Genomic DNA, 14,993 nt, shown 5'->3' with positions numbered 1-14,993 from the left:
TAATTACGATGAAAATGGATGTTCATGATTGTGAGAAGATGACTTAATAAGACGCAAAAGCGCTGACACATATATTGGGGATATATATGTGCATGGGAGGGTTTCTACTTATTGGAAGCTCGAGGGAACAATTTTGTTTGGCTTGGAGTTCATACTCGTGAAAATGACGGGTGGATAAAGTTTGAGCGCATGCTCGGAATAGCTTTGCTGGGGTGATAGTCAGTCACACAAGCCGGGCTCCAGGAGACCGATCATTACCAGGTATAAAGTGCCCGGGAGTACCAGTAAATAGAGGCCAACAAACCAACTCAAAGGGGTTGTTCACAGATCTGTTGCAAGTAGGTTTGCATCCCCATCTGCTACACATTAATTATCATCTGACCAGATTGCACTTAATCACACTACTTGGTTATTCCACTCCTCTTGGGAATGATCTATTTTAGAGTCGTTTGTGATTCTTAGTCATAGAATTCTAAATCATAACAGGCATGTGTGCCACCTGTAGCTCGCTTTGTAATCCCATATGAAAAATTGAAACCAAATTTGTATATTTTATAGAACATTTATCAACTTCATATTTGATATTTTTAATTTAAAGTTAAATCTCTACAATTAAAAATTGTGCTTTTGATGTTAAAAATGATTTTTAAATACGGTGTGTTGGATACAAATTGCAAACTGATCGTCAAAAAATAAATCTAAGAGATGAAAGAGATCGTATTCATAATTTTATTTCAGGTGGGATTATCAGCAGAAGCTGATTTGCATTTTAAATTATTGCGGGTGTTAAGGAAATAAATCTTTTTCAGGTCCTAGAAAGGATGTGAAAGAACCAATTTTCATTTTCAAAAAAGAAAAAGCATCAAGTGATAATAAAAAATGACGGGAAGGATCAAATTGTCATTTAGTTCTCCCGTCAATGAAGAGCCAGATAGGAATTTGATCATTGGATCGTTGGAACAGCGGAAGGAGGCTTTTAAAGAGGATGAAGAACTTATGAAGGAAACGGAGAAGTTCGTTACAGAAGTAATTGAAACAGCTGCCTCCGAAGCTTCTAAGAGGAAATTTGAAAAACAGGTCAGAACAAATGTTATATCTAAATTTAAAATTCAAGTTCATAAATATTTGGACTTAGGACCAAATGGCAACATGATATCAAATTGCAGTGTCTTCCTTGCATTTTCCCACCTTCTTATATTTATAAACTAAATAATTTATTGCGTTAACATTTTTTTAAATAAATGAAATTTTATCTTTCCACCGCTGATTGATCCATTGGAGTTTTAATTAAAAAAATAAGTTTTTAAAATCTTTTGATGTTATCCTTACAGCCGTTTTCAAAACAGATAGAAAAGCCATCTGTTTATTCATCTTATAAATAATTTCGAAAAACAAAGTTTTCCTTGAATATAAATAATATGTTTTCTTTTATTTCAAAATTTGCAAGACGATGTTTAATTTAGCTAAACAATAAGAAGGCGTAAAGAATACTCAATACCCAGACGTAATCAGTAATTCATGACGTCATAGAATACCACTTGCGCTTGAGGTAGCTGTGCGAGAATTAAATATCTAAAGAAATAGTTTTTATATGATTTAACGAATTTACGCATATTACCAATTTCTGAAAAATTCTTGAATGTTATTAAATTATGGCTTCTCTGTGTGAAAAAATTCTCTACAACTCCATTATTACCAATTTTAAAATTCAATTTTCTATGGCTAATAATACCTATAACTATATTAGAATATTATTTATAAATTTTTGAAACTTGAAACATTATAGCCGTAGGGAATATTTTCATAAAAGAATAGGCCATGATTTATTGAAATTCCAGATTTTTTTTTTTAATTTGTGAGAAGCGACAGTAAGAAAAAAGTAAATTAAAAAACCTATTATTACGATTATTATTTTTGTAAGCTTCAAACGTTTTCCATTAAACTTTTTTTCATAAGAAATTACTGATCATATTATTTCAATTCTGAGAACCAAATAAAACTTTTTTTTCAGAGACATGATTTTTGGCACGACAAATACCTCAAAAGCTTTTCGTAAAAGAAAAAACTCATAAGCAACTTTTATGTAGAAATTTTATTTTCGTGTGTGTATAGATTAACAATTATCTGATTTTGAGATAGAAAGATTTTTTATCTTATATTAATATTTTTTATTGAATAATGGAAAAATGGAAATAAACAAATTTGAAAGGTTTAAAATTGGAGAACCTTCAGATTTCACAACATTTTTACATTGAAATTTCCAAATTATAAAATTCGCAACCAAGCAGCATCAAAATTTTGAAAAGTAAAAACGGAAAATTATATTTCAAATGCCGTATAACAGAAACTTTCCATTTATTAAATCTGCGAAATAAAGAACATAAATTTAGAAAGCCTTCGAATTTTATTTAAATTTAGGAATTCTTAGTATTAAGAAGCATCAAATTGGAAAATCCTTTGAACTTTGAAATAAAAATATTGAAATTATAATTTCCCATACACAGTTCTTATTTTCTAAAATTTGAACCTGGCTATATTATATTAATCTCAATAATCTCAATTTTTAGGCAGGATACTTTCATACTCGGCTAGTAAACCTCATTTTCAGTTAGAAATTTTCCAAAAGTACATATTTTATTTAACTCAAAACGATATGTTTTACATTTACTTCCGATTTTCTTTATCAGTGGACCAAACTTTTGGAATTCGGCATTATCTGTGAACTATAAGTATTGAAAGCAAGTCCGCCAAATGAGGAACTTAAAATGGCTTAACTGTTCCAATCTATAAATTTCATTCGTAATCTGTGACTGAATTTACCCCCGAAAAGTCGCTAAAATGTAAGGAACAACCAATCGCGTTCTAATCGTTATTTTTCATTTTAATCAAAAGTTTGTATTATGCAGAGAAATATGTTTGAATTTTTACATTTAAAGGTGGGATGGGGGTCTATAGAAAATGACTGCAAACATATTATTAACCAATTGTTTAGCAAAAATACTATTTTGAAGATTATCAAGATTCACCATGTTGTATGTCATTAAAATTTGAATATAATAAATGTAAAAACAATATTTCAATACCAGTGAACTTATGGTGAACCTGGACACCGCCAATTTTAAATGCAAAATCTTCATATTTTCACTAGTATCAAATAGCAGTAATTATTTAATTAGAATTTTAAATATTGTTCAACTAGAGGATAGCAAATTCTTCTTTCATAAACAATTTTATAAACAAATTCACGTTTTGCCTATTTTAAAACTGATAAACATAGTTTCTGTCAAAGAAATCTCACGAAGATTCGTCAGAAAACTCATTATAACACGAAAAGTTTTAATGGGCGTAAATGATTATTAATTTTTAAATTAATTATTGTAAGCAAATAACGAATGTTGGAACTCTTAGTACATCAACATCCGTCTTTTAACAAAGTCTGATAAAAATTACTAAAAAATGTCTCTTTATAAAATATTTCTTAGCAATTGTTATAAAGAAATACTTTCGTTAAAAAAATACCTTTATTAGCTTGAACTATCAGTAAATTATCTTCATAAAAAGATATTTCACAGTTAACAATATTTTTAATTAGTGAAAAATGCAGATTGTGTATTTAAAAATATCCGCAATATTTATTTATTTCAACAATTAACTGTTTTCACCAGACTGTGAACTATTGTCGAGAACTGTTATTAAAAAGTTATTTTTAGTTCATTCAATTCTAACACGAAAATCCATTTGTCCAATATGTTTTAGCTACATAGTTATACTTTGTTTCTAAAATTTTGTTATTTCACGCGAGATTACACGGAAAAAATTTGTCCATGAGAAATTCACGAACTAGTAAATAGGTCTCGGAAAGGAGAAAAATTCATCGGATATTGATGTATTTTCGTAAATAATCTGAGAAATTTGAGAAAGAATTGATGAATTTGATGTGAAAATTTAGAAAATATTAGGAGTGATTGGGAACAGATTTTCTGAGCACTCACGATCTTGCCCGACAAATCTGGGAGCTGAGAAGTAGGTTCCTCTGCACATGGGCCATACATACGCGTGGTGCGTGGGGGCGCGCGTACACGTAGTTCGAGTTCGTCAGATACACATATTGCGATCAAATCTTGATAACAAAGCGTCTGAATCTTGATGATTATCAAGAATTTTTTGCTAAATAATTTGTTGGTAACAAATTAGGTATGTAAAAATGTTTTTAATCATCATAAGTAAGCTTTCCTAGAAAATGTCTGGATATTTTAGGAAAACATGAAAAATAAATATAACGCAGTATCAAATTGTACGTCCGGCCGGACGAATATCCTCAGTCTAAATATAAAGGGTGGAATATTAAATATTAAGAGATAAGCGATCATTAATTTGATATCTTTCTTATTTTTTGGCATTTCGTCTTTAAATTTTAATCTCATTCTCCTTCTCACACTTTTTGCACGTGTCCTTTTGAAATATTAGAAAATAAGAGTCGCAGTTCCATGGCTCGCATTGTTCCTCATCAGTAAGTAAATTTACCAGTAATGCAGTAAGAATTTATTTTATTTTATATTGTAGTACTACATTATTACGCAATCAAACAAACAAAAATCTCGTGAAGCGAAACGTTAATTCCAATTTTCAGAACTCGAAGGATATTTTATTTACACAAAATGAAAAAATTCTAGAAAGACTAATATCTCACTCCAAGGACTTTTTGAAAGTACATTCTCCAACTACTTAAATACATTAATTGACGATTGTTCTCTGAAAGAATATCGCAGTAAACCTTCAATATTTCTGAACTAAGGAAAATTTTGATAATGTTTCATAATTTGCTCAAATTTGCAGTATTTAAAAAAACATATATTCCTGCCAGATTATTACTTATCTCTGGAAATATTTGTTTTTACTCAAAGCAACTACACAAAACACGCTACAAAAATGTGTGTGAATGGCTGTTTAATTTGTAAGTACAAAATTTCTTACAACTTTTATTCGTTTTTCCTACTATTAAAATTGTTATTTCATCAAACTGAACAGTAAGCCCGAACGAAAATATGTAGCATTGAAAATAGATAATTGTCTAGGAAAAAATGTACATTTCTTTTTGAAAAATGTGACGCTAGAAACTAAGTCTTAATTTGGGACCACATCTGATCTCATTTCTGGTAAATTCTGTTATATTCAATAATTTTTCATAAAATGATACAGAAGAGTAAGTATTACAGTCTTTTGTCGAAGGAATGATGGTTTTTGATCTACCAGTCTCAACCAAAATGGTTATAGACTTTAGCTGTGGAAAAATTCCTGTCTATAAGCTCCGTTGGGATTTTGATCTTTTTCGTAACTAAAGATTATAAATATTTCGGTTGAGAATCGCAGGTCAAAAACCGTAATTCCAGTGACTGGAAATGTTTAACAACACTAGATTTGTATAACTCTTACCTGATTTAAGAAACACGTTTATTTAGAATAAGTAACTTTTGTTCATTTGACATTTGAAAAGTTTAAAATCAAAATCTTTCCAAATTTAGAATAAAATACAAATTCCAGTAAATAATATATTTATTTTAAAAAAATTAACATAAATAACAACTTATGACTATAGTACAAATATCTATAGATCTTGAAAGAATAATCATGCATGAATTGGAATTAGAAATAGATCGAACATAATTTTTTTGTACTGGATGCCCTATTATCACTTCCAATTTTGGTCAGATACAGAATCTTCGCGGGTATGCTCATTATATTCTAAGGGGGCTTCATTCAAATTGAAGGCTCGAGTATTGGAAGCCTCATGCAGGTTATTATGGTGAGGAATTTCTGTAGCATCCGTAACTTCATTTTGAAGGAATCCGCCAAAATTCATGTGCCTATAATGAGGTGGCAAAACAAATTGAGTAGTTGAAGAAACATGTTGTTTAAATTCTTGAGATGATTTACGAAGATTTATATGTGGACTTCCAACAGTTGAAGGAGTCGAGGGAGCATTTTCTTGAGAAGTATGAGCGAATCCAGCAGCATACGTATCTCTATATTTTGGTAACGAATTAAATCCAGGAGTTGGAGGAACATACTGTTGAGGATTTTCAGCTGATCCGCCAGTATTTAAACGTGGAGTTCCAGCAGATCGAGAATTTGAAGGATCGCGTTTTTGAGAATTCTTAGCTGGTCCACCAATATTCAAACGTGGAGGTTTAACAGTTGGAGGACTCGACGGAGTATTTTGATGAAAATTTTGATGGATTCCAGGAAAATTCATATGGCTGTGTTTAGGTGGCGTGGCAAATTTAAGAATTGAAGACACTTCTTGATCATCAGTATTTTTCTTTTGTTTGCAAGACTTGCAGGTTGAAAATTTATCTGATGATGCTGTAAATAGAAGAAATTGAGAAATAAGGGTGTTTTTCATAAATAAGGTATCACCATTTGGTTAACATGGAGACTTTATGATGTTATAAATTGTATGCTCTATATTGGATATACAAAAAGTCTAAATCAAACATTTTAAGCTTAAAGGATAAGCCAATAATTCTTAACTTTAATATCTATCAAGTACTTTATAAAATAAAATCAAACAATACAGAAAACCATTGATGTGAAATTTGTTGTATGTCATTTTGAATAATGATTACTTTCATAGTGGCTTCATTTGTTTTCGTGTCTCAAAAATCTTGCAACTCTTGAATGCATCCAAACTCTTGCAAATTGAATTCGGCATTTTTTTACCGATCGGCGTTTAATAGTGAATAGGACTTTAAACGTATTAAAATAATTATAATTATTACTTACCAACCAATACAAGGTATATCATAAAGATGATTAGAGAACTGATGACGAGCTTCATTTTTGTAAAGCATATAAATCAAATCTTCTCTTTGAGAATCCCTTCAGCACAATTGATGATTTTCATATTATCCGATTGCTCTAATGTGTGAGTAAAATACAAGTACACAAGTATGTATGTTCTTGTACACGTCCAAGTACAAAAAGATGGAAGGACTGATACATTTTGATCCAACTCCATTTATCATATTTTTACCACGTGCCGTATTCAGATTTGAATTCACGATGCTATAGCTGGCACGGTCCCTTATCAGTCAGTAGATCTGTGAGTAACTATAATTTCATTTGAGTAATAAATAATGTCATACTTACTGTGCGTATTATTAGTTCAAAATTCGCTTCTGCTGCTACAAAGACTTTTTGAAATGCGATTGTTCAAACAATTTAAACAAATTTACTGACGATTTTTACACTCTCATCATTTCTGTTTGAGAAAGTATTAGAATCATCCGAAATTTGTTACCTTCGTTTTTTAATGGATCTCCACGTTTTGAGAAGCCCTGAAGCCGAACATAAAGTCCTGGCGATGACGACGCGAAATAACTTTCCACTTAAAATTAGACTTGAATTTAGATTAACTTATACGAGAATAGGCAATTGAGTGCTCGTCGCACTGTGATTTCTCATTGTTTAAACATGCAAAGCCCATATCAATCTTTTTCCCATCGCCTTTTCAATATATTATATAATTAGCCAATTTCTTAATATCCATGTATGCAGTATGTCCTTTTGAGTCTTCAAACAGTGTTTTTCTTGTTCTTCTCGAACCCTGGTTTCAAAAATTGTAGGCCAAGCTACACAGAATATTTTTTAATTAAAAAATAAATCAACTATTTAAATTAGACAAAATTCTGCTCATCTACCGTATTGATAATTGATTAAATATATGACCTTATCTACTGAATGTATCACTAAAAAAATACTGGTTGAATCAACCAGAATTCTGGTTAATTTAACTACAATAGAGTCTTAAATATGCCTTTAATATAAATTCTGGTTGAAAGTACTAGAGGTTTCTGATTGACAGTTTTCTGTTTAATATTACCAGAAATTCGAGTAAATGTAACCAGAAGTTCTGGCAAGGTTAACCAGAAATATTTACTAGACAGTTTTCTGGTAGCTTAAGAATACAATGTTTTGGTCAACATAACCAGATGTTCTGGTAAACTTAACCAGATGTTCTGGTAAACTCAACCAGGTATTCTGGTGGATGTCGATGTTCGACTATTAAATTTCGATACTCTTTACCTTCTTGAACTTTTCCTAACCCCCTTTGAAATTAAAACGACTACATGTTACATTTTCCCAAAGAAACTAATCTAACAAAGTTTCGGACAACAAAGTGCAGCAACTTTGTTCCGCTTCACTATAATGTCGCCTTCCTATATTCTATGGGTGAATATATGTAGTAATAAATGGCGATAGATACAACACTCGAAGCAAAAGTCTAGCGCATTGTTAATGCGTTCTGTTTCTGAAACTATTCGTTAGAACTATTGTTGGACTATAACTTGACTATTAATGAAAGAACAATCCGTTTTGTTAGATTTTCGACTAAATAAGAAGTTCCTTAAAAAAGGAATGAATTAGAGTCAGGATCGCAACATAAACCTAGAACCTTCAGCTGAGCATCCTCCGCTAACGGAGATTCAATAGCACGTTCGTGTTCTCCCGAGGGACAATCTTCCAATAGTTCGGGTTCATTTGCGGTCCATTTTCGCGAAGGAAAACCACCAGCTTCTAACAACAGTGAGACTTGAGCTCGCGCCTGTTTAGTCTCAATCTGACTATCTGCACCAAACAAAACAATCTTCAATTCATAATGATTAAAACCAAATCATTCAGAATCTTAGGACCGATGTGAAGATGAGAATTCAAGGAAGAATTATTGGAAGTTGAACTGGAAGCGTTGAAAACAACTCTCAACTTAGAAGTGGAACTACTTTCTCTTAAAATAGGATGATACGGCAAATACACAGTTTGTGGAGAACTATCCAATTCCTTTTCTTGAAGAAGTTCTATGTGTCCAAGGCTTTCATATTATGATAAGAAGCTCTCTTCAGGGATGCACCTATTTTTATGGGAGGACAGTTTTAAAAAGGTAAGCGTATCATGTAACATCCGTCTTTTGTTCGTTGGTAATTCGTGGAGAAATGCTCATCACAAAACATTTCGTCATCTGTCAAAGTATTTTTAAAGGGAACTTCCTTCAACTCCCAGAACCTGGTTAAGTCTTCATGCAAGACTTCTGCTGAAATAGCCTGATATGGGATTTTGATCTGCTAACCCTAACTCTTTTAATTAATCTTCATTCCTCATATTAGATCTTACAGAAGGAGCATATTATGTAATGCGTAATAATACTAAAGCTTGGATGTGGACTTTAGGACAGTTCTTTTCTGTAGGAATTTAATTAAATTCTGCTAACTTTCTTGAAGAACCAATATTAACTCCTTCAACCCCATATACTACTGCTTTAACCTTTTTGTAGCGTGGACTTAATATTTTTTTTGCTTTCCCGGTAAGTAGCGAGTAAGGTTGTGCGCGATAAATTTGGATGATTATTCAGAAAATGAAAAGAAACTTTATCGTCTGCTTCTTTAAGCGAAACATGATTCCCCCCACCCCTAGGGTGGAATTGCCGGGATCATTTAATTGTAACACGAGAGAACCTGAAACTGCCAATTGAGAAGTTATCGATGCAGAGTTAGTTGGTGGTAAGGTGGGATTTGAGTTATAATTATCGGAATGCAACAGGGAATTATGTCTCCTACCGCATTTGTAACATTTGAATTTACTAACACAATAATGAGGTCGATGTCCAGGCGTGAGACAAATATAACAACAATGATTATTTGTAGAAACTTCCATACGCCTGTCTACAGATAGAGCCTTGAATTGATTGCATTTAAATAAAGAGTGATTATCCTTACAAATGAGACACTTTGAGCTAGTCGCATTGTGGCTCATAACTCCCGATTGTTTTGAAGCCTTACTCTTTTCTTTAGAACTCGCACCAGGTTTTGAAGCTTTAATAGCCTCCAAAATACGTATGCGAGTCTCCAAAAATGAGTCAAGTTGCTAATAAGTGGGATAATCAGCGCTAGAACCAATATGTATCTCCCATTCCTTGAGAGTACTAATATCAAACTTTTTAACCATTATAAAAACAAGTAAATCACTACAATCTTCTGTTAAGCCTTTAAGATTTTTGAAAGCCGCCAAAGAATTATTTATTTTGTTACGTTAGTTTTTTAAGTCTTCTAGAATATTATTCGGCACATTAGGAAGATTAATAAAGGCTTGTAAATGAGTTGAGATTAAAGCTCTCTTTTTGTCAAATCTGGTCTTTAGCGACTCCCAAGTGGAGATAAAGTCAGCATCAGTTATCGAAAACTCCGGTAAAGTGATCTGAGAAAGTCTAATAGGCAAGGAATCATAACGAATAATTTGAGACTGATTTAAACTTTCATTAGCCTTAGTCTCAGGAGTAATCAAGACCAATTGATAACATAAAAAACCTCGCGTATTGAGATAAGCATCTTCAATAGCGCGATACTTAGACTGTGTGAAATATTCCAATTTCTCACGCTCAGCCGACGTAGTTCCAGCTTTAATTTCCAGTTGCAGAGTTTCACAACTCTTCCAGCGTTGGTCAAGAAGTTCTATCCTTGATTTGACAATAGCCACTGTTAGATTGGCTTTTCCAATTTTCTTAAAATTGGTTTCAGTGCGTAGCAGTTTAAACTTAAAGTTGCTGATAATTCAGCTAACATTGAAAAGTCTTAATTGGCAAACTGAAGAACTGATTTACTTTAGTTTTAAAGTGCTCTGGCAAGGCGAGCAAATTTTACTGTGCGAGAGCATAATTATTAATAAAATTCCAATGTCTCATCGCTGAAATACTACGGTGAGAAGGTTAGAAATCGATGAAGACTAAAATTAAATGTGTTGACAATCATCCAAATATCAGCTGACAAACCTGTTATTTCTTCCTTCAGTTGAAGAATAATGAAAGACCGACCCAGTGAAGAATGACAGCATGAAAGAGTACAGTACAGACTGTTGGGCGAAGAACGACTGACTTACAGTACGTGCGAAGATGTTGTCACCAGCTTATATCCTTGCTATGTGACCTGAAGCCGTCATATTTTCCACCTACTTCTTATGCTTTCACTTGATAAAATTTCTCACTTTGGTCTTTTCTGTATTAGTTTTAGACTTCTGAATGTTTTTTCACGATCTTTTATCTGGCTCGAAGGACTATTTGTTTAATGTTTATGTTTATAAATATTTAATTTTGCCAAATCAGGAATAGACAGAGAAGAATCGTTAGAAATAATGAATAGTTCTAGGTTTATTTCAAGTATAGAATACTTGGCAGACTAAGACTATTTTTGAGAACCACACAGATCACTCACTCGTTGATATAGACATTTTTGTAAGATGTAAGATTTAATGTCTTTATTGAGTTAATCACTTTACTGATATGAAAAGATCGAACAATGATCTGTCGCGATTCACTGCTGCTCGCACACTGGTTTTCTCAAGCGACAAGACTATCATCATACACTCAAACTGAGAAATCACGTTACTTCAAACATTCCTTTAAATAATAAGGAAACTAAAAATAGCTTTAAAATAAGCGATGCCGATAAATCAAATAATTTTCAATCTCAGAATGTCTCACAAAGACGAAACATTAGAACTTTAAACAACTATTTTGTTTATGATTTTGCATGATATAAATGTAGATCATTTGGCCAATACCCACATTGTCAAACATTCAATTTATTTGTTTAGTTTCACAACGTTAATATTTTAGAGTATACTTTTTAAAGACACCCAAAAAATTCGTGCCTGGTCTGGAAGTATTCCGATAGCACTGATGTTTAGACAGAAAACGCGCAATTTCTTCTTATAAGACAACTAAATATACGGTTTACTATAATTATTTATACTTAGTTAACTGAAAATGAGACAGAATACAGATTTCTAGAAATCAACAAAAGATCGCGACACTTCTGTTACCAGAAATATTAACCAGAATAGTTTCAACCAGAAAAAATCAACCAGAGTTCATTAACTAGAATTTTCGAGTCATATTAACCATAATTTTCGATTGAAATAATTAGAAATTTTTTAATCAGACGCGTCTAGTAACTTTAACTAGAACTTAGCTGTTAATGGTTTTTTAAAATTATTATTACACCATTAAGCCATTTCCCTTTCGGGGTAGGCATGACTCGCTCGGTGGGAAGGAATTTAATGTGAGAAAAGAGTTATAGAATTTTCAGATTGATCTAGAATTTTCGTGTTATTTATTTAAATAACACGTTCGTTCAGCAACCCTGCTCCGACCCAGGTTGCTGATCAAGCTCTCTAGCAATCACCCCAAGTGAAGATCCTCGAAAAGTTGTTATGTAAGGTTTCCCATTTGGGTCCGTTAGTGTCCAAGGTCTTTTGTTTCAAGCGTCATTCACTCTGCTGTCACTCTTTTTATTAACTATTTGCCGCCATACTTTTCTGTCTTGGCATAATTCTCTAGCTTCTTTTACGTCCATGCATTTTTACATGCAGGCTAACGTGTTTCGGGGGCTTCTTATGTCTTTTCTAGTTAGGGTCTCATTCACACATTCTGACCATTCTTTCCGCGGTCTACCTCTGGGCATGCTGCCATTTACTTTAACTTGATACACTTGTTTCGTGAGTCGTTCATTTGGCATTCTCTCAACATGCCCGAACCATCTTAACCGATTTCTTTCCCATATTTCTATTAGCTTCTATTCTGCACCACATTCTTTGAGAATTATCTCGTTACTCACTTTGTCCATCAGAGTTTTTCAGCATATTATGCGCAAGAATCTCATGTCAATTGTATTAATTTTACTCTTATCTTTTTCTGGATAGGTCAATGTCTCGCTACCGTATAATACATTCGATACAAATATACAATTATGTATTGGCATTTTAGCTTTATTTGATATATTACATTCTCATCAGAGAAGGTATTAGATTTGTGTAAAATTTGACCCCCCCCCCCCATTTTTTGTCAAATGTCCACGTTTCGAGACCCCTTGAATCTTAAAAATAGGTTTTTACGACGAGAGCGAAACGCGATAACCAAAAGTCACGCTTTAGCTTATGCGTCTATCTAATTCCTCATCTATCTTCCCGTCCCTAGTAAATAAGCTACCAAGGTATACGAACTTATCAACTTGTTCAATTTTCTCATCATTTAATCAAATATTGCATAGTGTTTTCTCACTCTTTCCTTCGAACCATAAATAAGTCCATAAATAATATAAATAACCATAAAGACATAAGGCATCCTTGTGTAACTCCTTGAATAATATCGAAACAGTCACTCCATTTACCTTTTACCTTTACACTCGCTTTGCAACCCGTATATATTGTTTTTATAGCTTGTAAGAGTCATCCATTGACTCCATACTCTTTTAGAACTTCCCGATGTTTACTTCTGTCTACCTTTTCAAAAGCTTCTTCTGGGTCTACAAATGCACCAAAAACTTTTATCCTTCTCTCAAAGTTTTTTCTGTTATTTGCCTTAAGCTAAATATTTAATCCGTACATGAACTTCCTGAAAAAATCCACTTTGGACTTCCCAAATCTTTTCTTCTGTTATTTTCATTATTCTACGAATAAGTATTTTTGAGTATATTTTACTCACTGTACTTAATAAGCTAATCCCTTTGTAATTATTGCAGTCGCTTTTATGTCCCTTTCTTTTGTATATTGGTACGATAATCGCTTTTACCAATCGTCTGGGACGTCTCCCAGCTCGAAAAATAAATTTATCAATTCGCACAGTCTATGTGGTATGTACTCGCCACCGTCTTCATTAGACGGTGGCGGATATATTCATTTCTTATTATGTATAATTTTAGGCACCATGAAAAATCTTAAAAATGATGACTGTCAATATGATGAGAGAAAATCGCGGCTAGCAAGTTTGATCGCGCCATCGACAACTGAAATTAAGTTATTGCTTATTCTCTTTTGGTAAAGCTCCTTCAGCTTTAACGAAAACTTTCTCATTGCGTGTCTGCATGGGTATACTAGCCGTCAATATCAAAACAATTGTATTGAAGAAATCTATATTTTTTCTGAGCATAGTGCGAAAAAATGCAAAACTTTAAAACCCAAATCTAAAAAACCATTCAATAAGGGAGCAAAACGTCATTCCAAAAAAGAATTTTGGCACTGCAATATCTGTGACGAAGATGTGGTGAAAGAAATGCGTATGTGCGTTGTTTCCGCGACCTATGTGCATGAAGAATGCGCTGGGTTAACGAAGTGCGACAAATAAACTTTGTTATGACTAAAATGTGACATAAAGTGATGAGAAGAACATATATTCTTGTTCCTAATATAATAGGCCATATTCAACATAACAATTTCTCGAAGATAAGGAATAAAATTTGGCTGATTGACACTTTGAGAACCCTTTACGGTATGAAGAGCTGAACAGTGTGGATCTGGGCCAGACTAGATGGACTAAACAAAGCCTGATCTGGACCAAATCCTACATTGGACTACCTGAAGATTTTTCCACTGAGGGCGATTAATGTTCATGACAAATATTTAAAACTTACACAAAAACCGATTATTGAAAAAATTTTCTTTTTTCACCGAATGCTTATTTCTCGAGATGAAACGAGCAGAAAAACAACACTAATTTCTCTCTTTAACGGTACAGGCAATCATAATATTGCGATTTTTGAAAACTTAATTAAATCTATTTTTACCGAGATTTTCTTCTCCGCACGACACTGCCATGAATAAACACGACCGCATTTAAATGCTTATTTTTGCATAATTACGGATTAAGGTTTTCTTCAGGTTTCCTGTCCCCTGGTCATACGTTTAGGCAAACGACAGTACTTCTAATAAAGTCTGATGCAGTCACGGGTTACAACTGAATGTGATTAAATTAATAAAGTTATTTTAGGCCCACCTTAGTGAAGAAAATTTTCCACAGACCCATACCTATTCAAGTGGAATCATCTGGTGTCATATGTAATCATGCTGGGAGAGTTACGAGGGTAGTTCAATAAGTCCTTAGAATGACCAACAGATGGCGCGCGAATCGCTCCAAATCATCTGTTTTCAGTCAGCACCACTCCCGACTAGAT

At 32.9% G+C, this 14,993-nt stretch overlaps 1 protein-coding gene across 5 annotated transcripts in view; it reads left to right on the top strand.

Moving 5' to 3' along the window:
- The first annotated feature begins 207 nt into the window (after positions 1-207).
- The window catches only part of LOC117178296, a 28,274-nt gene continuing 13,488 nt past the window's right edge, over positions 208-14,993 (top strand). For all 5 annotated transcript variants that reach the window (XR_004467826.1, XR_004467825.1, XR_004467824.1 and 2 more), the window contains exons 1-2: positions 208-338; positions 810-1,077. Coding sequence is in view for 2 of the 5 variants with exons in the window: in XM_033369662.1 (XP_033225553.1) it covers positions 880-1,077 (198 nt within the window). In the remaining 3 variants the exon portion in view is untranslated. The remainder of the gene's footprint in view (positions 339-809; positions 1,078-14,993) is intronic.

The sequence above is a fragment of the Belonocnema kinseyi genome, chromosome 8 (assembly GCF_010883055.1).
Source record: "Belonocnema kinseyi isolate 2016_QV_RU_SX_M_011 chromosome 8, B_treatae_v1, whole genome shotgun sequence".
Classification (NCBI taxonomy): Eukaryota; Metazoa; Arthropoda; class Insecta; order Hymenoptera; family Cynipidae; genus Belonocnema; species Belonocnema kinseyi.
The sequence above is the reverse complement of the archived record's forward strand: the minus strand, read 5'-3'. Positions and strand labels throughout refer to the sequence as shown.